At 39.1% G+C, this 24229-nt stretch overlaps 1 protein-coding gene and 1 long non-coding RNA gene across 3 annotated transcripts in view; one reads left to right on the plus strand and one right to left on the minus strand.

The window, feature by feature from the left end:
* Ccdc152 (coiled-coil domain containing 152) overlaps positions 1 to 17086 on the minus strand; it is a 25042-nt gene extending 7956 nt beyond the window's left edge. Inside the window, exons 1-6 of one of the 2 annotated variants that reach the window (XM_087630094.1) lie at positions 17037 to 17086; positions 14670 to 14758; positions 11493 to 11598; positions 5631 to 5699; positions 4126 to 4190; positions 2290 to 2392 (exon numbers count right to left, since the gene is read on the minus strand). In XM_087630094.1, the coding sequence (XP_087486220.1) occupies positions 2290 to 2392; positions 4126 to 4190; positions 5631 to 5699; positions 11493 to 11598; positions 14670 to 14756 (430 nt within the window). In that variant the 5' untranslated portion in view covers positions 14757 to 14758; positions 17037 to 17086. 2 annotated transcript variants of the gene reach the window in all.
* LOC103691472 (uncharacterized) lies at positions 2611 to 22945 on the plus strand. Its single transcript, XR_015674121.1, has 3 exons — positions 2611 to 2962; positions 20148 to 20296; positions 22315 to 22945. It is a non-coding gene; the product is annotated as an uncharacterized LOC103691472 (long non-coding RNA).
* The last annotated feature ends 1284 nt before the right edge of the window (positions 22946 to 24229 follow it).

Below are 24229 nucleotides of genomic sequence, written 5' to 3' on the forward strand. Positions count from 1 at the left end.
TTCTTTTCTAAAGATAAAAGGAACATTTTCTTCCTTCCTTCCTTTCTTAAAAAAGAAACTAAAAATTTCATTTCAATGTTCTTTATTGAAGGGCTTAAAAAATACTATTTGGTAAGTTTTAGGAGATCTCATTTTTCAAGAGCACATTAGAGCTTCTAAAATAAAGATAAAGATAAAGTGCTTTCAATTGCAGTAATAGCAGTGTTTAAAACGCTGTTGGAGGATGTATATTTGCAATAGTAATTTATTAATATACTTATAAATAATTGTTCAATGTTGAAATTTGTACTTGATTAAAATCAAATATAAACCATTTCTGCAGTTCAAAATATATTGGCTTTATATATATTTAGTTTACAGCATTAAATTATTACTATAATTAGCTTAAGGATTAAAATAGTGTTCAAAGACATCACTGACTATTAATTTTTACAAATCTGAACTTATTGGCACATCTCATAAAAAGTATTTATAAATCAGTACCTTAGAAACTATTCTTTTTAAAACTTGGTAAAAGGGACAATTAGGAAATTAAACAGAAAAAAGCTTTTCTACCAAAAAGCTTTTGTTGAAAATATTTATTTACACTTTTTCTTTTTTCTAGAGCATCAGATAAACAAAACATAGTATTTTGTGCCTGGATTTCTTTACATATTTGCTTAATTTTGCCTTTTTGAGATAAGGACCAGAAATACAGCCATAGCTAGAGTGGAGTTCACACTGTACATCAGGCTAGCTTCCAGTGTGCAGAAGTCCTCCTATTTCTGCCTCTCAAGTGCCAGTGTAGAGGAGATGCCACCATGCCGGGCTACATTCATTTACCGTAATGCTTCTGAAGTGGTTACACTGGAGTGCACCAGTTGTCTGTTCCTTTTTACTGCTGTGGGTAGATGCGCTATGAATTTTAAAAGACTAATACTAGTGACAACTTGTATGATGACAACTTGAATGAATAAAGCTACTATAAACATTCAGTCAGTCCTTCCCCTAACTCCTCCATTGGAGTCTGCTTGCTCTGTCCAATGGTTGGTTGCAAGCATCTGCATCTGTGTTGGTCAAACTCTGGCAGAGACTCCCAGGAGACAGCTTTATCAGGCTCGTGCCAGTAAGCACTTCTTGGCATCAGCAATAGTGTCTGAATTTGGTGGCTGCATATGGGATGGATCCCCAAGGACTGAAGGAGCTGAAGGGGGTTTGCAAGCCCATAGGAAGAAAAACATCAACCAACCAGACCCTCCAGAGCTCCCAAGGACTAAACCATCAACCAAAGAGTACACATGGAGCGACCTATGGCTCCAGCTGCATATGTAGCAGAGGATGGCCTTATCTGGCATCAATAGGAGGAGAGGCCCTTGGTCCTGTGAAGGCTCGATGCCGCAGTGTAGGGGGATGCCAGGGTGGGGAGGTGGGAGTGGGTGGTTGGGTTGGGGAGCACCCTCATAGAAGCAGGGGCGGGATGGGATAGGGGGTTAGCAGAGGGGAAATTGGGAAGAGGGATAAAATTTGAAATGTAAGTAAATAAAATAACCAATAATAATACTCAGTCAAGTCTTTGTGTGTTGTATGCTTTTATTTCTCTTTGGTAAACACCCAAGAGTGGCATTTTTGGGTCTCATTGAAAATGTTATGTGGTGTTCATGGAAATGAACTTCTCAGATCACAAGAAAAAAATTAAGAAGACTTTTTAGCTGTTTTAAAAGATTCAAAGTTATGTCTAATTAGAGTCTTAATTTGAAATTTTGTATTAGTCAGGTTAAACATCTTCTCTTGTGCTTATTTTCTTCCTGTATATCTTTGGAATAGTGTCTGCTGGATACTTTGCCATTTTCTTGTGGATTGGCATATAATGCAGAGAGTTTACCATTTGTTATGTGCCTCCCTCCTCTGCCTCAAATGCTGGGATTATAGGTATCTAGGCCTGACTTCAAGTCAATTTTTATATACAATGTTCATAAAGCTAGGGTCATTAAACATGGTTTGAAAAACAAAGCAACCCCTACCTATTGCAATGAGAGCTGCTGTACTGGAGAGAATTACTAAGTTATATCCATATTCAGAAGGATATAATTAAAAACATATTTAAACCCTTTGTAATGCTGTTTCATATCAGGCAGAATTGAACACAAACATGAATGAATTTAGAACTGTTATATTTATGTTGCATAAATATACAAAACAAATTGAAATGCATTGAGACAGTGTTCATTCAAGAATACTACTATTGGAAAAAAATATGCACCTTTAAATTGTCACACGTCAGAATTCAGTAAGTTAAGATTTTAAAATCACCTTTTTTCTGCATATCCTGATAAAGTTTGCTCAATTCGATTTTGTGTTCCTCCTCTTTGATTTTCATTTCACTTATAAGTTTGGCAATATTATTCTTGTATTCCTAGAAAGTAAAATATACCCACTTTCAATAAAATAGTTATGATTTTTGATAATTAAAAAGGTAAATTTCCCAGGTTGACGTGCAACTGTATCCAATACTTTTTATTTACTTTCAATTGGCTTTTTAGTAGGCACACACAAGTAACAAGTTTCATTATTCACACATACATATCACTGTACCTTGCTCATGGGCACCCATTTCCTCCCGCTCCCTCAACTGGTCCTTTCCCTTTGTCTTCTCTAAACAGACGTCTAGATTCTGCATCAGAGGATGTGCTTTACTTGGTTTTCTTCCTCTTCGTGGTTTCAGTAAGGACTATCCTCCACAGGCGCCTGTGTCTGGATACCTGGTCACCAGATGGTGATGCTGTTCTCAGAGGCAGTGGAAACTTTAGGAGGCAAGGCCGTGCTGGAGGAAGTGAGTCACTGTGGATAAGCTATGAAATTTGAGTCTGCTCCTACTTTCTGCTTAAAATCTGCTTCCTGACTATGGCTGCAATGTGCCTGGCTGCCTCATGCTTCTGAGGCTGTGCTTCCTCCTCTGCTGTGATCAGATGCAGCCCCTTAAACGGTAAGCCTAAAGAAAACTTCTCCCTCTCTTGAACTCTTCCTTGCCAGGTATTTAGCTGCTGCGACAAGCAAAGTAATCGATGCACTGCCCATTGCCCTTTCTTGCTCCTTCTCCACACTTCCTTTAGACTCCTTTGTCCTACACACTCACACACTTATACACATACACATTCTCTCACACACATACACACTCTCACAATGCACTCTCACACACACATTCTCTCACAGACTCACACACATATAAACACTCGCACACTTACACACACACATATGCACACTCAAATGCATATGGACTTTCAAACACTCACACTCACTCATTCTCACACACTCACAGTGTGACTGGAAAGGAGCAGGAAAGACTTAAGGAAGGACAGGGAAGATAGGAAGAGAAAAGGGTGGAGGAAGAAGTTTCCTAGAGGTACTAAAATAAAAGGCTAAATCCTTCAGAATCCCAGGCAGAATGCCTTTTCTTACTGGTAAGAAACTCAGAAGTCTCAGGTTGGGTGCTAGAACAAGCCGGTGTTTTCTCAAGAGTCCCTCATATAGGAACTTGTCAAGTTAAGAGAAGATCTTTCAAGCTGAGCCTGTACAGACTATACTTCCGTTTCGGAGATCTTTGATCTTGATATGTTGGCTCTTGGCTATGAGAGGAAGGTGATACGAACATCCTCAAAGGGTAGAGGGGTTGGGGTTGGCATTTATTTTGTCTTTTGTGTTTGTGAGGCTCTGGTTATATGTTCTGCAATTGCTATCACTAAATTGTCCTGAGGGAGGGAAGAAAATGTAGCAGAGGATCAGTGACCCTCAGGAGGAACTAATTTGTGCTCTACATAAAGTCCCCATGATTTGGATGGTACAACAATTACCCAAAGCATAAAGAATACAGACTCATTTCTTTTATAGTAGGAGAACTAAAACTATTAACCATCAGAATATGCTCTAAAGTAAGTCTATCAGCACAACTGAAAACCAGGTAGCATTAGTACATTACAGTTTGTAAAAGAGACCAGGATTTGCAAAAGTTACTGTTCATTTATTAAGATTTTTACATATGTAACATATATACATATACTACACTTACATAATTTTTAGTGATGTTTATCAATTAAAACTTGCTTTTTATTTGAATGAACAAATGCTTTTCAAGAGTTTAATATAACTCACCTGCTCATGAGATTTTAACTTCTCTTTCATAAAATCAACATTTCTTTTTAGTTGTTCATTTTCACCTGTGCACAAATAATCAAGGGATATATTATTACATAGCACTTAAAATTAACATGGGGATATCTGTAACATTTACGCTGCTGTTCATGCATGAGCGCCTTAAGTATGGACCAACACTGCTAGACACTGGGAATGTAGGAACACAAGAAGTTACTGCTTTTCATAGAACTTAGTTTTGTCAGATGCAACAGCTGTGATAGATAAACCTTTTACAGTGGAACTGTGTTTGAAATACTGTGAGAACATGTGGGGGAAACCTTGGTCACTGGGAAAGGTTTTGGGGAAGAATCAGCCACCCTGAGCTGAGATGTAGGAGGTAAGGTACGCCCAACATTAGGGAAGGGTATTACAGACACAGAGAATAGGGCAGCAGAGGATGGGTTTGAGGGAAACACACTCAGAGGCCAGTGTGATGGGTCCCACTGTACTAGCTCTTGGGGCACTGAAGCAGAAGGATTACTGCAATTCTGGATCAGTTTGAGCTAAATAATAAGTTGCAGGCCAGTTTACACTACAAAATGAGACTCTGTAGAAACCTGAGGGGCAGGTATGGATGGCAGGATGGTTCAATGGACAAAAGCTCCCACCTCCAAGCCTAATGTCTTTGGTTCAATTCTAGGACCCACAGGGTGGAAGGAGACTTCTGCAAGTTGTATTCTTACTTACACACGAGCATCATGTGATGTGTGCCCCACCACCCACATGCACCCCCCTTTCCCCCTCAAGTGAAAAACATGGCAATACTAAGAAAATATTTTAAACTAAACAAAACAATATTCCCAGTGTTCTTTTGGGTTGGAGACTAAATTTCTAATACTTGGACGTTTGGGGCACATTTTATATTCAATCTGCAAGAGGCTACCTCAACCTTTTGGCCTTTGTGTTTAATGCTGCTATGAATATTAGTGTACAAAAACTTATGTCTTTGATTTTTATTCTCTTTGTTCATATCTTGGGGTGGAATTTCTGAATCAAATGGTAATTCTATGGTTCAGTTTTCCGAGTAATCACCAGTTTGTGATAACTGCTACATTATATTCCTACCAGCAGTACAAATGTACCTTGTGTTTTGAGACAGGGCCTCTCAGTGGCCCTGAGTTTGCCAGGTTGGTCAGGCTAGTTGGCCCCTGAATGAGCTGCAGTGATCCACATGCATCTACCTCTCACCAGTGTTGGGTTTTATAAGTGGGTATGAACACACCTGGCTTTCTCTTACCCTCCCCCTCCTTCCCTTCCCACTCCCTCTTTCCCCTTCCTTTTCTTTTTTCACTCCTTCCCTTTCCTTCTCTCTTTCCTTCCTTCCTTGCTTCCCCTCTCCTTTCCTTCTTCCTTAGTTATTTGAAACATGGTTTCTACAGAGTGTACTCATGTGAGCACTTTACTCAAACAACTATCTTTCCAATGCCCAAACCACACTCTTAAGAATGATCTCCCTAACTTACCTTTCAAATTGTGTTGATATTGAACAGTCTGTTGTAGCCCTTTTATCATAGTATGAAGAGTAATACATTCTAAAACATAAGGTACATTTGTTTGAAAATCTTGATAGAAAGAACTGTAACAAAATAATATTTAACTCAAAGTTATGTGATCTTAATAAAGCAACCAGACATCTCAAGATGAATTACAATATATGGTACTTTAGTTAGGGCTACTATTGATATTATGAAACTTGGAGACGAGTTGATGCACATGTCATGGAGAAGTGCTGCTTATTGGCTTGCTTAGTCTGCTTTCTTATAGAACCCAGGTCCATCAACCCAGGAATGGAAACACCCACAATAAGCAGGGCCTTCCCCCATTATTACCAATTAAGAAAATACTCTAGAAGCTTGCCTACAACTTGATCTTCTAGAACCACTTTCTTAAATCAATCTCTCTCTCTCTCTCTCTCTCTCTCTCTCTCTCTCTCTCTCTCTCCCTCTCTCTCTCTCTCTCCTCCCTCCTTACCTAATATTTTTATTGATTATTTATTATTTTGGAATTTCACATAATTTACCCCATATTCGTTTTCTAGTCCTCTCAAATCCAGCCCCCTCCCCAATTTTAAGATTCCCCAACAGAAGGAGGAAGAGGAGGAGGAGGATAAGCAAGAAGGAAGGAGGAAGGAGGAAGGAGAAGGGAGGAGGGAAGGAGGAGGAAGAGGAGGAGGAAGTGGAGGAGGAGAGGAGGAGGAGAGGAGGAGGAGAGGAGGAGGAGAGGAGGAGGAGAGGAGGAGGAGAGGAGGAGGAGAGGAGGAAGAGGAAGAGAGGAGGAGAGGAGGAGGAGAGGAGGAAGAGGAAGAGAGGAGGAGAGGAGGAGGAGAGGAGGAAGAAGAAGAGAGGAGGAGAGGAGGAGGAGAGGAGGAAGAGGAAGAGAGGAGGAGGAGGAGAGGAGGAAGAGGAAGAGAGGAGGAGGAGGAGAGGAGGAAGAGGAAGAGGAAGAGAGGAGGAGGAGGAGAGGAGGAAGAGGAAGAGAGGAGGAAGAGAGGAGGAGAGGAGGAAGAGGAAGAGAGGAAGAGGAGGAGGAAGAGGAGAGGAGGAAGAGGAAGAGAGGAGGAGGAAGAGGAAGAGAGGAGGAGGAGAGGAGGAGGAGGAGGAAGAAGAAGAAACAACACAAGTCTCATTTGTTTCACTGGAGCATGGTCAAACTCTCAATGGCCAAATCCTTAAAGAAAACTTAGTCCTTCCTCACCTGCACCACCACCAGAAGCCCTCAATTGTGCAACACATGCCACAGCATCCCTATCACAATTTTTGAGTGTTTTTTGATGCTTTCCTATCTAGTCTACTACTTTTTGGGGGAAGAGTGTGTAGAAGTAGGGTTTCCTACTGACACCTTCTATGTCTCTCTTTCTCAACTGTAAGTCTGCAGTCATCAATATAACTGCAAAAGTAGCTTCCTTGTCCCTTAAAGTCAGCCAGGAGCACCAACCACAGATATCTGCATGGTCTCCAGTGTCAGCATGTGCTGCCAACCTCAGCCTGGTCTCCAGTGGCAGTACAGACCAGAGATATCAACATGTCTCTCTGCCACAGCTTAGACCATAGACACCATCATAGTCCTAAGTGGCATCACAGGTCAAGGATATCAATATGGCCTCCAGGGCAACACGAATCAAGGACACCAATATGGTCCTGGCCCACAGACACCAACATGGCCTCAGGTGACAGCACAGACTACAGACATCAACACAGTTCCTGGCTGCAGTAGGACCATGAAGTCAGATATGGTCCTTGTCAGCAGCATGCACCATGAATATCAACATGGCCTGAGGTGAACAGGTCACTCACATCAACATGGCTTCATGTGGTGGCACAGAACATGGATATCCACAGGGGCCTTAATGGTAACTAGGGTTTCTCTGTGTAGTCCTTTCAATCTGAGAACTTTCTCTGTACAACAGGCTAGCTTCAAATTCAGAGGTCTGCCTGCCTCTGCCTCAAAATGCTGGGATTAAAGGAATGCACCACCACCTCCCAGCAAGCTCCCTCCTCTCTGAGGACCCTGGCTTGTGTCAAGTTGATATAAAACTAGCCAGCACATACAGTAAATACTTAATAATCACCCTGTATGCGAAATGAATCCAAACATTTACTAATTCCTTTTCTAAGGCACAATAAAATAGAGACCTTACCATGTGCCTTAGCAATGTCTTTCCTGAAAGGGACTCACATGTGGACATGTCTGGGAATCACAAAAAGTGTTTCCATGCAGCACTTTCAAGAAAGCACGCACTAAGAAGAGAGAGACAAGTCGCAGTAAGATTGTTCAAAGGTGGAGGCCCACAGCTAGTGAGAAAGTCTAAAATGAGGCTTTTACTGCTGAGCAATACGTTCTGGATTCATAACTAAATCCTGGGCAAGAGGAGGGCATGAAAGGGTTAAAAACCCAAAACATTGTTCTAAAGCATGAGCATCCTTGGTGCTTGTGTCTTCAAAACAATGCAAAATATTTTCTTCAACCATGATGATGAAAATCAAAGTATTTTGCAGAAGTCCAAAGTGTTATGACAAGTTTGAGGGACTGACTGCTTTTGTGGTCTTTCACTCTTCCTTGCTCTCCTGACTGTCTCTGCCAGTGACTCTCACAAACCTCTCCTTCGCATTCTCTTTTCTCGATGCTGCTGTTTCCCAGTAACAGAATGCTGGTTAATGTGCTTGATGGGCTGGTAACCTGCTTCACATACGCTACTGTGCCAGATGATGTAACAGGGGAGATGTGCTGTCAGTCCTTGTCCTTATCATAATGAACATCGTTTAAAGAATCTAGCAATTAGTGAAATAAGGTAGCAGACGTTTCCTGTAATTAGCAAACGAAAATCACCTCAATGCTCTGTGCATACTGGAATTTTTAAAAAGTATTTTTAAAATTTGAACACAAGATGGCAGGCTCACTTCATTCTCCCCATTAGAAATTGAGTAGCTAAGGACTTCATGAACTACAGCACCATTCAGTGATTTAGAGTAAAAGCTTTCATTGTCTTTGCAAACTTTAATCTACATTATGCTTTCTTCTAGAATTTACTTTGCTTTCCTATTAAAATTTTCTTGATTAGTATTTCTTAATAATTTAGTATACTATTAATGATTTTAGTATAAATTTAAAATCTAGTATTATCAATTTGTGTATTAGTAAATATTTCATAGAGTAGTTTGAAATAATTAAATGCAATTAAAGCATCACTTCCACCCTTGAACCTGAAATGTCTCCAAAGGGTCATGGACTAAAGGTTTGGTTCTTAGCTCATGGAGCCACTGGGAGGTTGTAGAAACTTTAAGAGACAGAATCTAGCAAGAAGCTAGATCACTGATGCACACCTTCAAAGGGAACTGTGGACCCAGCTCTCTTTCTCCATTTCAGAACCAGGCATAAGGCTATGATGTCATGCTGTCATGCAGTACCAGGCCCAAGGCATGGGGTCACATGGTCATGGGCTGGACACACCAAAATTTTAAGCTCAGACGAACTTTCCTTCTTTCTAGGTTGATTTAGTCCAGGTGAAATACCAACTCAAGGTTGGTCCAGGAGTTGTAACAAATGTAAGGTATTGATGATAGGGAAACTGGAAAAAACCAGAGAACATAGGGGAATTTCCTACACTTTTATCCATTTTTCTTTATATTTAAAGCTGTTCCAAAAAAATCTACCAATTACCAAATTCAAACTAAAATAATTTATTATGATTTTGACATAGCTTAGAAAAGCTTTTCCATAATAAATTTAAGTACTTTAAAAAGATTTTTATGATTTTATCTTTTTGACATTTAATAAAGTTTTAGGTGTGCAGAAAATTGCAAAGATTATACACACATATACACATACATATATGTATGCATGTATACATATACTATATATATACATACATACATATATACATACATATATATATCTCCATATCCTATAGCCAGTCGATAGGGGTCTATTATTAACATCTACATTAGTACAGTGTATCTGTTATGACTAATGAACTAGTATCGACATGTTATAACTAAATCTCATATTTATTCATATTTCCGTCTATTTACTTCTTTTTGCTTATCCGAGGAGGCCTCCACCACACACTTTATATTTATTTGCCATGCCATCTTTGGTTTCTCTGCTCTGGCAGTTTTGTTTCTGTAGTTTTAATGACCTTGACAATGTTGTGAACCATTGGTCATGTCCTTCTATGGGACTCTGCATGACACTTATCTCGTGATTAGAATGGAGCTGTAGAAATGGGAAGGAAGTGTACACACGTGAAGCATCATTTTCATCGTATCACATCACATCAAAGGTATATGGTGTTGGGATGGCTTTCATGCTGTCATTGATCATGTGGCTGAGGTAGAATGTAACCAGTTCAGCACCATGTAGTTTATATATTCTACCTTGCTATACTGTGTGCTCCTCTACAGAAAAGGAATTATTTTGCTCAGCCAACACTACAGTGTGTATGGAGTCATGCTCCACCTACCTGAGAACAATTACCTACACACGCCATTTGGAATTCTGCCACACTGGAGAGCTGTTTCTCCTTACTTTATTATTTATTTATAAAAGTGGATTCAGGCTATTTGTTTTGCATTATGGGTATAATTCAACGCTGTTCTATTTTGTTATTGAAATCATTCCAGCTTTGGTCATCGAGATCTCTGTCAGTTGTTTTGACAAATTCTATCATTATAAGTTTATTTTTTCTTTTCTTTTTCCTTTTAAAAATCTTTTTGAGATGAGAAAGTCTTTTTCTCTGTACCCATAGTTGAACTGAATTCACAATCCTCCTCCTCCAGCTTCTGGAGTGCTGGAATCCTGTAACGTCACATCACACCTGGCTATTTCTTCTGTGGAATACTGTCTTTCTTGTGACACTACAAGATACTTCTTTAATCTTATAGTGTAAGTTTAATCCTGATCCTACAATAACCCAGATCTTTTATCTGAGAAAGGTATTAGAAGGTAAGATCTGGGGAGTGGATCATTCCTACTTAGAGTCTCTCAGGAGACACAGCAGAGTGTATGTATTAAACAGTCAACTTTGAAAACATATATATATATATATATATATATATATATATATATATACACACACACATACACACACAAGTGACATTATATAGACTGAGCAGGTTGTACACATTCATATTCATATGACAACAATTAAACAGAAAAAGAGGCTAAGTATTTTGAAAGCAAGCAAACAGGGATCTAGGGGAGGGCTTGGAGAAGGAAAGGGGAAGGGAAATGATATTATAATCAAAAAAATAAAAGAAGTACCAAGTTAAAAAAAGAAAATATAGGCATATAGTTTCATTTTAAGTGTTTCCACATTTTACCACTTTCTCTGTGTGCCTTTGTATGTGTGTACATGTATACACATATGCATGACATGTGTAAGTCAGAGAAGAGTTTTGGGTAGTTGATGCTCTTTTTCCAGTATGTGGATTCTGTGGATCAAACTCAGAGCATCAGACCTGGCTGCTGGTACCTTTATCTACTGAGTCACCTTGCCAGCTCACAGCTTCATTTTTAACTCTGAAAACTGGTGACTCACCTTACATTTATGTAGTAGGAGCTCTAGTTTGCCTCATGTGGTTGTATAGATCCGTACCAGGCCTTCCATCTGCCATTTCTTACCTGGTAAGTACCCGACAGCAGATGTAACTTCCAACATTCTGGGAATTTTTACCACATATTTTGGAGCTAACTATAGAGTACTATGAGACAACACTCTGGAAAGTTCTATATGCACGTAAGGTAGGTTACAAGTGCAGAGTATAATGTCAGACACTGCAGTGAACACGCTCCTTGATTATTATTTCTTTAGGCAGCAAAGAACTGACCTTCCTTCATTGAGGTCTCTTTTGCTTGCATTATCTTTAATAAACTGTTAGTCTTTTCCAGCCGAATATCCAGAAGGTTGTTCTTTCCAGTGACTTCTATCATTTTCTGCAGAAGAAATTGGGTATATGCTATCACAAAATCAAGGACAACATTTTGATTCTTTTGTTAAGAATATGAATACAAATGAGAACACAAACTATTTAACAATTGAAAGTCTAATAATCGAATTTGGGATATAATTTCAAATAAACCATACAGTACTGAGTTTCAATTTGTCATTTGTTACATGGGCAGCATCTGGTAGAAGACTCAACTTCCTTCATTCTAGGTTTTGGAGATAGATATATTAAAAAGAGTCCAGTGAGACAGCAGTCTGAAAAGGTCTATGTGCACTTAAGGTAGGTTACACATGCAGGGCATAATGTCAGCCACTATAATGAGCACCCTCATTAGATGAGTATGACTTTCTGATTTATTTTCTATTGCAAAAGTAACACAGACAGTTTGGGGATGCAGGTTATAGATAAAGTGCTATATTAACATTCATGAGGCTTCTAGAAAACACACACACACACACACACACACACACACACACACACACATACACACACAACTTGACCACACTTGCACATGCATGTACATGCTCATGGGGAACGACATGGTAAAATATTAAATCTGTCCATTATAAACAAGAAAAAATATGAGCTAACTTGTGCAACTTTCTTTCAATTATTCAACATTTAGTCCCATGTCAATCACAGGCATCTATCAAGCATAATGGTGCATGCCTACTGTCAGCTGCTGTGGAGGCTGATGCAGGAGGGTCTCCTGAGCCTGGGTATGTATGTCCAGCACAGACACTACAGTATATTTTTATCTCGAAATCTAAACCAGCACACACCAAAACCAATTCCTTGTATTTGTTTCTAGACTTCTCTTGATGGCATGGCTATGTCATTTATTCTGTTCTGAATTTAGCTGCTTCACTTAGCATTATTATCTGGGAGGCAATGTCACAATCACAGATCTACTGCATTGTTTTCACAGCTATTTTGTTTTATTTTTGAAGATGCTATTAGGGAAATTTATTGTTTATAGTTTTTCTATTATAGGCAATAAATTAACATTTGAACATGTCTCTGATTTCTTTGTACAATAAGCTTCCTTGAACTCTCCAGGTATATCAATTCCCTATCAGTACTATGTTTTCCATACATTTATTTACTTCCCTATTTCTATCTTTAGCAACTCCCATTGTATTACCTCATCTGTATTAACACTTATGCATCTAAGAGGTAAGATGCTAAATATCAGAACACCATGTAAAATTTAAAAATGGACAATTATTTTTATTTAAGATGCCTGAGAGTATGATAGTGTTTTTTCAAATCAACATCTAAACACATGGCACTTCTTTCCCATACCAGTACTTCTATCTTTTCCCTGATGCTGTATTAATCTCAGGACTTGAGATTTATTTGCCAAGTCTAGGCAAAGAGAAGCAAAAGAGAACAGATAAACTAAATACATCTATGTTCTATATTATAATTGATCATTATGGTAGAAGATGCAAACATTAAACTATTTCACTTTTCATTAAAGATATTTTGGAGTTTGTGGGGATTCTGCCATTTTCCCCTTAACATTGGCAAAATACATCAGTAATTTGCTTCTTTGTCCAAGGAACATATTTATATATTAGTATGAGTTAGTCAAAGTGAGAAGGGCACTGTGGAGGAGTAGGTAGGAAGAATGTGAGAGGCAGAGGATGGGGAAGAACGCTGTGCAACACTGTCTTCTGGGCAGGACATGGCTGTTCTACTCATGGACTCACAGCAGCCATGGCCTGTACAAGATCAAGCCAGTCAACATTCCAGTGTGAGAGGGAAGGGCCTGGGAGGCTCTGTCTCTAGTTGAGGAGTTCCTGACAAATGACACAGGTGGGAGGGGGTAATGTCTTAGGGAGTAGGGGTGGCTGCTAGTAGGTGGACCAGATTCTGATGGGTGACCTCACATCCCTATGAATGCAGGATACACTAGCTGCACTTAGTGGCTAGAAAAGGAGGAGGAGGAAGAAGAGGAGGAAGAGAAGAAGGAGAAGGAAAAGAAGGAAAAAGAGGGGGAGGAGAAGAAGGAAGAGGAAGAGGAGGAGGAGGGGGAGGAGGAGGAGGAAGAATAGGAGGAGGAGAGGAAGAAGAGGTGGGAAGGGATACTAGGGGAAGTACTGGGGTTCGGGGTCCATCCTCCAGGGGAATTTGGGTTGGATATGATCAAGAAACATTGTATAAGTGTATGAAATTGTCAAAGAATAAATAAAATATTAAAGTTTTAAAAATACAGGAAAGGGTTTAGCAAAACATTTTCATTATTCAAATTTGGCTCATTTCTTAAAAGTTAAAAGTATGCTTATTTAACAAAACAGTACATTTTAGTATGATAACATACAGTGAAAAAAAGTAAGTTTATTGGTGTTTTCAAATTCCTGGCATGTTATTCTTTGAGATTTTGGGACAATAAATCAGCATTCCTATGAATTCTCAGCCTTCGCGGCTTTTTTTTTCTTTCTTTCTTAAGACAGGGTTTCTCTGTAGTTCTGCTGGTCCTAGCGCTCTGTAGAGCAGGCGGACATTGAATCAGAGATCCGCCTGTCTCTGCCTCACTCTTGGGAGGCCTGTCGCCATGGCTGGCCACACTTTTATTATTTAGCTAACATATTAAGATTCCTGTTTAAAGACTTAAATACAAAATACACCCTACGTGAAACACATTAAACATGAAAAACACAACAAAATTTGGGTCTCTCTGTAAGGTAATTCCAGCCCCTCATGGAATCAAAGGTAGAACCTGACCATTATACTTTTACAATTAAGACTTTTACTTCTTTTTATTTTATGTGTGTGTTTTGACTGCACCTAAGTGCACCGCGAGTGTATAGTTCCTTTAGAGGCCAGAGGAGGGCGTTGCATCTTCTGGACCTGGAGTTACCGACGGCTGTGAACTGCCAAGTGGGTGCTGGGAACTGAACCCTGGTCTTCTGTTAGAGCAGCCAGTGCTCCTAACTACTGAGAAATCTTTCAAACTCTAGTTCACTTAAAAAAAAAAAAAGAATTTTCCTTTCTTCCCAGTTTCTCTCAACAAAAATCTTTATAGCCCTTTGCTCTCCTGTCTTTACATACCTTTTCTATCTGTGAGAAATCATCTATAAGTTTGTCAAGATTTACAGTGCTGGTCTTCTTCATGCTTCCTTCACTGTTTTGATCCATGCCTGAAATAATAAAGAATAGACAATACTAAGTAAGAAAGACGCAAAGCATCACAACATTGGTCATAATTCAAACACTAAAGTATTTGTCTCTGAGCTCCATTTTCCATGGAGAACTTTGGTATATCAGGATTAGCTACAGTTAAATGCATTCTTTTCTCTATTCTTTTCCACCCTCACTTCTGCCAAATATTCTGTAAGCATATCTAAAATCTGTGTGGCTATATGTGCGTGTATATTATATTCCAATATTATATATTGCATAAAATTTACTTATATTTAATAAAATCTAGACAACTGCATTATTAGATTTTATTATCATCTATTATTGCAATTATATGTGTACAATTAATATAATATATAATTATGATATATGATGATTATTATGTTGCCTTTCGGTATGACTGGATTTAAAATCTTCTATAGTATTTAATTTGAGGTATAACTTTTAAAAGTAAACATTCTCATTTAATATGCTAAACATGTTTGTTTAAATATTATCCCACAAATATTGTTAGTTTGCTTATGTTTTACATTTTGTTTAATAAAGATACATAGAAAATAAAGTACTCACAAAAATATTTCTTTATTTGTATCCTTTTGGGGGTAGATGGATAGGATTAATTTTTAGTACCAGTTGAAATAAAGACAAAGTTTCAGTTTTAACTCTATGGAACCAATCATAAAAATGCTTCAGAATCCAATAGGTAAACTCATCCAGATAGGATGGGGAAACCAAATGTAGCCAGCATTTAAATGTGGGACTGGGAAGGTGTCTTATTAGAATCAAAATTAATACAATATCAAAGTATGAAATACTTGGCATTAGATTTCTCTCACATTCTAGAGTTCGGAAAAAGACCACAAGTCCATGTATTGGATGTGAACTAGTCTAAAATAAATGGTATTCAAAATCTGTTTTTGTGGTCATATTTTTGTCAAACTGGACATTGCATGATGTTCCTCCATCAAGAAATTCCACTTTCTTCTCTCTCTGTTACTTGATAGTAGCGCTTAATGGTTTTGAAATTTGATTTTTGGTTATGTACTTCGTTTAGTGGAATATTATCTATTCTGTATTGCATATCAGTAAAATTATATTTAAAATTCCATAGCAAAAACTTGTTCCTTACGTTAGAAAAATAATTATAATATACACTTCCCATAATAGACAGGTTCATTCTTTGTTGAACAAAGTTAAAAATAAACAACCACTAATTGATATTGTTACTTCAACCAGAGGAAAATCTGAAGTATTTAAAAATCCCCCCCCCTTTTTTCTTTTTAGTTCCTAACATTTTAAATATTTGTTTCAAAAACTAGTTCTGTCTTAGAACCAGATTCCTGAACTAAATCTCCAACTTTTTTTCTTTTTAGTTCCTAACATTTTAAATATTTGTTTCAAAAACTAGTTCTGTCTTAGAACCAGATTCCTGAACTAAATCTCCAACTTTTTTTCTTCATAGAACACACACACACACACACACACACACACACACACACAACTAGTGGAGGGCTGGACAGGAGTCACCATCACAGAACCTTAACTATTAATTAATAATCCGTGTTGTATTTCTTGCTATCTATGTATCGAATTCTTTTCTAGATGTTATCTCTGTGTATCTCTGGCTGTCCTGGAATTCATTCTGTATAACAGGTTGGTCTGGAACTCAGAGTTTCTCTTGCCTCTGCCTCCTGAATGCTGGGATTAAAGGCGTGCACCACCACCCAATCATTTCTAGATTATCTTAATTGCCCTCTTTTTCCAACTTCCTAGGTCCAGGTTCTTTCAATGAATTTGGTTTTGCCTAGAGAAACAAGGGGACACGTTAGTGATTCAGTGCTTTGAGTTCTCTACTTCGCAGAGACTGAAAATGACTTTCAAGGCCCAGTCTCCAGCAAGTCCACTGGCAAGCGACAGCTCCATTTCCTTCTTCGGTTTTATGGCTGTTGACTTGGGCATCCCAGGGCTTTCCTTCTCTTCAGCCCCGCTCAGTTGGGCCCTGGTTAGTCCTTTAGGTTTCAGGAGTAGGGCTCCGGTTGCTTCTTCTTTCTTTTGAGCTCTCCAAGACTTTACCCTCAGACACTGAGTCTAAGGCCCGCCATGGCATCCCAGGATCCTCGGGGCCCAACAGACACGGAGGGGTGTGGGCAAGGGCCTTCAGTGAGAGAGGAGTGGACAGAATAAAATTGTAGGAATCCAGGACACTTCGGGGAGGTCTCAGGAAAAGAATGATGGAAAACTGAGATTCGAACCTCCCAGAAAGAGCTTGGAACGTACCTGCCGCCGAGGCGCGGTTTCCTATCTCCTGCAAAGACCTCCGGGTATCCGTGGTTGGTCCGGTCCAGTTTGTAGTCCTCTTCCGGGTGGGAAGCACAGTCCCTCAGTTATGGGTCCGTCGTTCTTCTGGCCCGTCTGTACCCTCTCCTACAGCCCCTTCCACAGGGCATCCTAGCGACCCCCACCAATTTATAGCGTCTTAGATGCTTTCATGTATTTCTTAGACCACAGAACAACACTTAGCCACTGCCAGATTAATCACCGTTTTGCTAACTCACAAATGAACCTGTTGAGTTTTTGTTAGTCTCTCTTTTCTCTCTCTCTCTCTCTCTCTCTCTCTCTCTCTCTCTCTCTCTCTCTCTCTCTCTCTCTCTCTCTTTCTCTCTCTCTCTCTCTCTCTCTCTCTCGTTAATGGGGCTACAGTTTTGTCGATCTTATTTAACTTTTTAAGGCACCAACTCTTACATTCTTACATTCACATGTATATATATATGCCATTTAAGTGGACTTACATGACTTGAATGATAATGTTCCTCTAAGAGACAGACTAACAAAAACTCAACTTTCAAACATGAAACTTCCCTTCTAGTTGTGGGTCAAGGGAGCCTTCTGTTGATGGATAGCTAAGTTGGCTCCACATTTCTGCTACTGTGAATAGTGTAGCAATACATATAAATGTGAAAATGTGTCAGTGATATGCAAATTTACAGTCTTTCAGGTATATTTGGAGGCATGGAGTCAGTAGATCATCTGGAATTTTTTTTTAAAATTTTTCCTGAGGAATTTTCACACTAGTTTTCATAATCGCTGCACACACTAGTATTTGTCTTCTCGTGACATTATATTTATTCATTTATATATGTTGTATCAATCCTGAATCTCTAGAATGAAATAGTATTAGTTTTGGTATATGATCCTCTTACTACATTCTTAAACACAGTTTCACGAATTTTGTTTATAATTGTGCATGTTCATGGAGGCCAGAAAGGGGCTTCAAATTCCTTGAGGATTGAGTTACAAGCGTTTGTGGGCTGTTAAAATAGATGCTGGTACCCAAACTCTAGTCCTCTTGATTGAGCAGCAAGTGTCTTTGCTGCTAAGCTGAAGCCACATACACTTAAGATTTTAATACATGTTTAACGATCTCTGTATTTGTTGGTTCTTTTTCTGTTTGGTTAGATTATTAATATTTTCCCCTAGTTTGTGTAAGGAGTTTTTTTTCTTTTGGCTTACTGTGAATGTATTGTATTTCTTTATACTGTTCCTTTACTAGTAGAATATCATGAAATATATTCTTTCCTATGGCAAGTGTGTCTTTACTTCTCCTCTGTATATAATTTTCCTTTGAGTATTTACTATAGTGTTTGATTGTTGACCCGTTTGTCCATGCATTTCTCTTTTCTAGAAGAATTTTAAAAGAGTTTTAAGTTCTAGGTATATGCTTGTTTATGGGTATGTGCACATGTCTTTAAATTCCAAGCCATTGTTATTTTAATTTTCTTAACATTGTGAATCATTTTAGAAGATTTTCCTCCATCAGATCATATTTAGTTTGGCTTGTTTCTAAAAATTCAGCCAATTATAGGGGCTGGGTCTTTACCATGACTAAGTCAGTTGATTAACTAAGTACATCATTCACATTCTCTGAGCATTGGTTTCCTCTTCCATAGAGATTAGTGTATGTCCTACTTGTTTAAAACTGATTTGTTGGTTTAGGTGAAATAATATAGGTGAACATACTTTATTCAACCAGAACTGTCAGCAAATTTGGCTACATGCTACACTATAAAGGAAAACAATATGCACTTTCTTCTTCAGATATTTGCATATTTCCCCATTGGGTAAGGCGTATTGAATAATACGCTTTCTTGATAAGGTATTTCATTTCTTTATAATGCTTCTGACATCTCTTAATACCCACAGAACAAGCACACAGACATTAAAAACGTCAATAGAAAATTGCATTCTCTGTGTTCCTTTAAAGTTAGCTTCCTGGGACTGTAATGCAGAAATCTATTAAATTTGCAGCTGGGTGATGTCTTTTAACTTAGTGGGTAGGCATGAGGAGTGAATGATTTCTGTTCAGGCAGTAACAGATCAGTAGCATCAAGCAATTTCACTGTGAATATATTTCTTCTATAAAGAGCTACATATGTATTTCCCAGTACTGTAAGCTTCAGATTAAAAAAAAATAAAAAAGCCAGATGTCCTGAGTGTGGACAGGAATTTATTGATGCTGACATATCTGTGCTAATCATCTTCTCATAGCCTGTGGGCTAAGTGAGGAGGACATTCTAAGTCTGTTCCAGCAAAACAACACAGAGGAGATAATGAATGTTCTAAGCCTTTGGGAAAATGTTATTCCATATGTGCTCAGCCGTCTACCTGAGTCGAGAGGAGAAGGCTCTTGGGTTACTTTAATCACACAGCTGTCTTGTACTTTTTTTTTAAAAATATTTTTATTTATTTATTTTATATGAGTACACTGTTGCTGCCTTCAGACCCACCAGAAGAGGGCATCAGATCTCATTACAGATGGTTGTGAGCCACCATGTGGTTGCTGGGAATTGAACTCAGGACCTCTGGAAGAGCAGTCAGTGCTCTCAACCACTGAGCCATCTCTCCAGCCCCTGTCTTGTACTTTTTAAAGGAAGTTAATAAGAACATATGAAAGTGCTCCATCGAATTGATGCTCCTCTGAAGTTCATTGTTTTATTTTTAAGAGAGCTTTTCTGAAGTGTCAATAATAAACATGATAGTGTAGATGTCACTGGTGCAGACACACCTGGTTTATGGCTCTTGCTGTTAATGATTTATGAATTCAAAGTTTATAGCGCCCAGCATTAGGCAAGTTCAGTTTTAGTTTTTCAAAAGTATGTGCTCCATTTGGGTCTCTGTGCCACATCTTGGTAATTCTCTTATTTTTAACTTTTTATTACTATCCTACCTATTATGATGGTTTGTGATCAGCAATATTTGATAGCACTATTGGAATTGTCTCAGGATGCCATGAGCTATGCCCATATTGGACAGCAAATGTAACTGAAGAATAATTTGTGTGTCAACAGCTGTACTGAACGGCATTTCCCCTACTCTCTCCTTTTCCTTTAGGATTCCCTAAGAAGCAATTGAAATTGGACCAGTGACTCCACTTGGCCTTATTCAAAAGACTGAGAAGGAAAAGGCTGGCAAGCAAGAACATTAAGTCAATTAATAATTCTTCAGTGGTTTCTACAAATCCAAGAGAAAGCAATAAATATGTATGTCTCACTTTAAAGCAAAACTAGAGTGTGGTATTGCTTAGTGAGGAAGGAATGTTCAAAGATAAGACAGACCAAAAGCCTTCCTTCTTGTTTAACCTCTTTGGGTCTGTGGGATGTATCATGGATATTCTGTACTTTATGGCCAATATCCACTTATCAGTGAGTACATACCATGCATGTCCTTTTGGGTCTGGGTTACGTCACTTGGGATGATGTTTTTTGTTCTACTCATTCGCCTGCAAAATTTATGACGTCCTTGTTTTTAATAGCGGAGAAGTAGTCCATTGTCTAAATGACCACATTTTCTGTATCCATTCTTTGGTTGAGGGACATCTGGGTTCCTTCCAGTTTCTGGCTATTATGACTAAAGCTGCCATGAACATAATGGAGCACCTGTCTTTAGGAACATCTTTTGGGTGTATGCCCAGGAGTGGTAGAGCTGGTTCTTCTAGTGGAACTATTTCCAATATTCTGAAAAACTACCAAATTGATTTCCAGAGTAGTTGTATAAGTTTGCAATCCCCCAGCAATAGAGGAGTGTTCCTCATTTTCTACACCCTAACCAGCATGTGCTGTTGCTTGATCTTAGCCATTCTGACAGGTATAAGGTAGGATCTCAGGGTCATTTTGATTTGCATCTCCCTGACGACCAAGGATGTTGAACTTTTTTTAAAAGTGCTTCTTGACCATTTTAGATTCCTCTGTTGAGAATTCTGTCTTTAGCTTTGTATCTCATTTTTAATTGGGTTATTTTGTTTGTTGGAGTCTAACTACAAGAAGGAAGGTCCATTCATGGATGCTTGAATCTCACAAGGAGGAATAAAAGAGTCATAGGTGGCAGATGAAGAGAGAGAACTGGTTGGGAGAGGGGATGTGGAGCAGAATGGGGGGTCAGGATCAGGTGTAGGGAGAGACAGGAGAGAGAGCTAGAAGACCAGGAGAATGAATGGAAATCTGCAGCTGCTGGTGTGTGTGTGTGTGTGTGTGTGTGTGTGTGTGTGTGTGTGTGTGTGTATGTGCATGTGTGTGTGTATCTTAGGGAAGTTCCAGAAAGCTGGGATGAAGGGATGTGGGTGACCTGAGCTGAGATGCCTAACAGTGGGGACATGGGGACATGGAACCTGAAAAGGCCAACCCTGTATCCAGACAGGACTACCAGTAGAGGGGTAAGGACACTAACCCATCCACAAAACTTTCTACCCAAAATTTGCTCTGTCTAAAAGGAATGCAGGAACAAAGATGGATCAGAGACTGAGGGAGTGGCCAACCACTGACTGGCCCAACTTTGAGGCCCGTCTCATGGGCCAGCACCAATCCCTGACGCTATTAACAATACTCTGTCATGCTTACACACAGGAGTCTAGCATAACTGTCCTCTGAGAGGTTCTACCCACCAGCTGACTGAAACAGATGCAGATACTCACAGCCAAATATAGGATAGAAGTTGGGGACTTTTATGGAAGAGTTGAGGAGAATGATTGAGGGTCCTGAAGGGGACAGGAATTCCACAGGAAGACCAAGAGAATCAACTGACCTGCACCCATGGGAGCCCTCAGAGACTGAGCCACCAACCAGAGAGCATACATGGGCTGGACTGAGGCCCCTGGCACATATGTAGCAGACATGCAGCTTAGTCTTCTAAGGGTCCGCCAACTACTGGAGCAGGGCTGTCCCTAAAGCTGTAGCCTGATTCTGGAATCTGTTACCCAACAGGGTTGCCTTGTGTGGCCTCAGTGGGAGATGATGAGCCTATCCCTGCAGAGACTTAATTCATCAGGGTCTGGTATCTCCTGGGTGGGGCCCCCTCTCACTGGCATCAAATGCTCGTCCAGGCTGTGTGAAGGGAGTGCTTGCACTGATTTGCAGTGCTTAGGTGGGATAGAGTCATAGCAGCTGGGGGGCAGCTGCCTTGAAGTGGGGAATAGTGGGAAGACGCTGATGTTTCAGCAGTGAACATACAGAACCTTATAAACATTCCATGTGACTGACAACATGAAATAGTCTTTTTGTTTCAGAAAAAGCATGAACAATATGTACAAAGATCAAACCAGCCACAATGTCCTCTTGAAGGCAAAGTTTAGTGCTGACGTGAAGCCTGACTCTCTTTGATCCTTTGAAGGAGGATGATGGTGAGGACGCTACAGAAGGAAAGATGAAGCATAGCGGAGGTGGTTTATGAAGCTTGACGAGAAGGTGCCATCTTTAACATGAGGAGCAGCAAGTGTGAGCACAGAACTTGAGCAAGACATCCAGAAGGTCCCAGATAGCTGATAAAGGTGGCTATATTAAGTAACCAATCTTAAATGTACACAAGACTGCTTTACTTTTAGAGAAGACAAAACCTAGGCCTCCAATAGCTACTGAAGAGAAATCTATGTCCACCTTCACAGCATCAAAGGGCAACATGACTGTTTTGTTAGAGGTAATGTATCCTGTTGCTTCAATTCTCAGAGAGTATGCCTTTGCTATTATGAAGATTCTTTTATAATCACACTAAATTTGCACTTTTTAAAATTCTTTAAGTGGAACAGTATACTGTAGACACTACATCATGTGTTTACAACATGGTTTATTACATATTTTATGCTCACTGTGGAGAATTGTTGACCGGAAAAAAATTAAATATATTGCTGTGGTACAGACTTTAAAGAAATATGTTTTTTGTGTGTGTATGGATATTTTGCCCATATGTATGTCTGTGTACCATGTGTGTTCAGTGCCCACAGAATCCCAGGAGGGACTGGTGAAGATTCTCCCTGGCCTAGCTTTTACTCCAGTGTGTTAATAGCTCCTTTTATAACTTGTAAGTATCACCTCTATCGTTCCCATAGAGCCCCTGCTCACCTATAAGAGTTGTACTCAAGTGTATAGTTTATCTCTCTATTTTATAGTTTCAGTGGCTTACCCATGAGAAATCATTTTAATCCTAAGAGGTTCTACCCATATAACAAGGTAAACAAAATACATCTATTAGTTTTCCAAAGAAAGTGGTCTTACATGCTATCAAAGGCCAAATTCTCATTTGTAAATGGTGCCCTTTATACTCAGCTCCTAAATATAAAACTGTCAAAGGAGACTGGGGACATATTATGTAAGAATTTGGATTCTAACCTAAAAAATTCAGATTGAAACAATCTCTAATTTTTATGCTTGTGATTTCTTCCTCATTTTCTTTCTTTTTTTCTCTTGAGACAAGGTCTCATTATGTAGCTCTGGCTGTCCCGAACTCAGAGATCTACCTGCCTCTGCCTCCCGAGTGCTGGGATTAAAGGTGTGTGTCACTATACCACCTAGCTTTGCTTGTCATTTCTTATTAGAATAAATTTATGGTTAAACATGTTTTGCTATGTAAATATTTTTTGCTGGTATATATCTTGGCAGAGTGAACCTTTACAATATTTCTGTACAGGAACATGCACATAATCATGCGCCATCAAATCTTCTGAAATAGACAAGAACCTCTTTTAGCTTCAGAAGATTGGGTCTTGTATAGCACCTGTAGGCAATCAATCAATGTAAGGTACTTGGAAGTAGCAGGGACCTTTGGTTTGTTTCTTTTATGTTAATACAAAGGTAGAATATCTTCTCATAGCCCAGTGAAAGGGCACATGTTTTTCAGAGTATAGGAAATCTAAGAGGCTTCACACCGTAGTTCTGTTAGGTAATGATCTCTCAGAGGGTAGAAGTCAGCTGGTAGAACCCTCACCTCTGCCCTCCCCGCCCCCTTTATAAAAATTGAATGCAGTCACAAGATATTCTGTTTAGTCTTGACAGTTTATGAAACTGGCTGAAACAGTAAATAGCTCTGGAGTGGCTGCGTCATTCCAAAGCCAGCTTTCTTTCTTTCTTTCTTTCTTTCTTTCTTTCTTTCTTTCTTTCTTTCTTTCTTTCTTTCTGTAATAAATTGGGAGTATTCAAATAAATGAAGGG

This window comes from Rattus norvegicus, chromosome 2, assembly GCF_021556685.1.
Source record: "Rattus norvegicus strain SHRSP/BbbUtx chromosome 2, alternate assembly SHRSP_T2T, whole genome shotgun sequence".
Taxonomy (NCBI): Eukaryota; Metazoa; Chordata; class Mammalia; order Rodentia; family Muridae; genus Rattus; species Rattus norvegicus.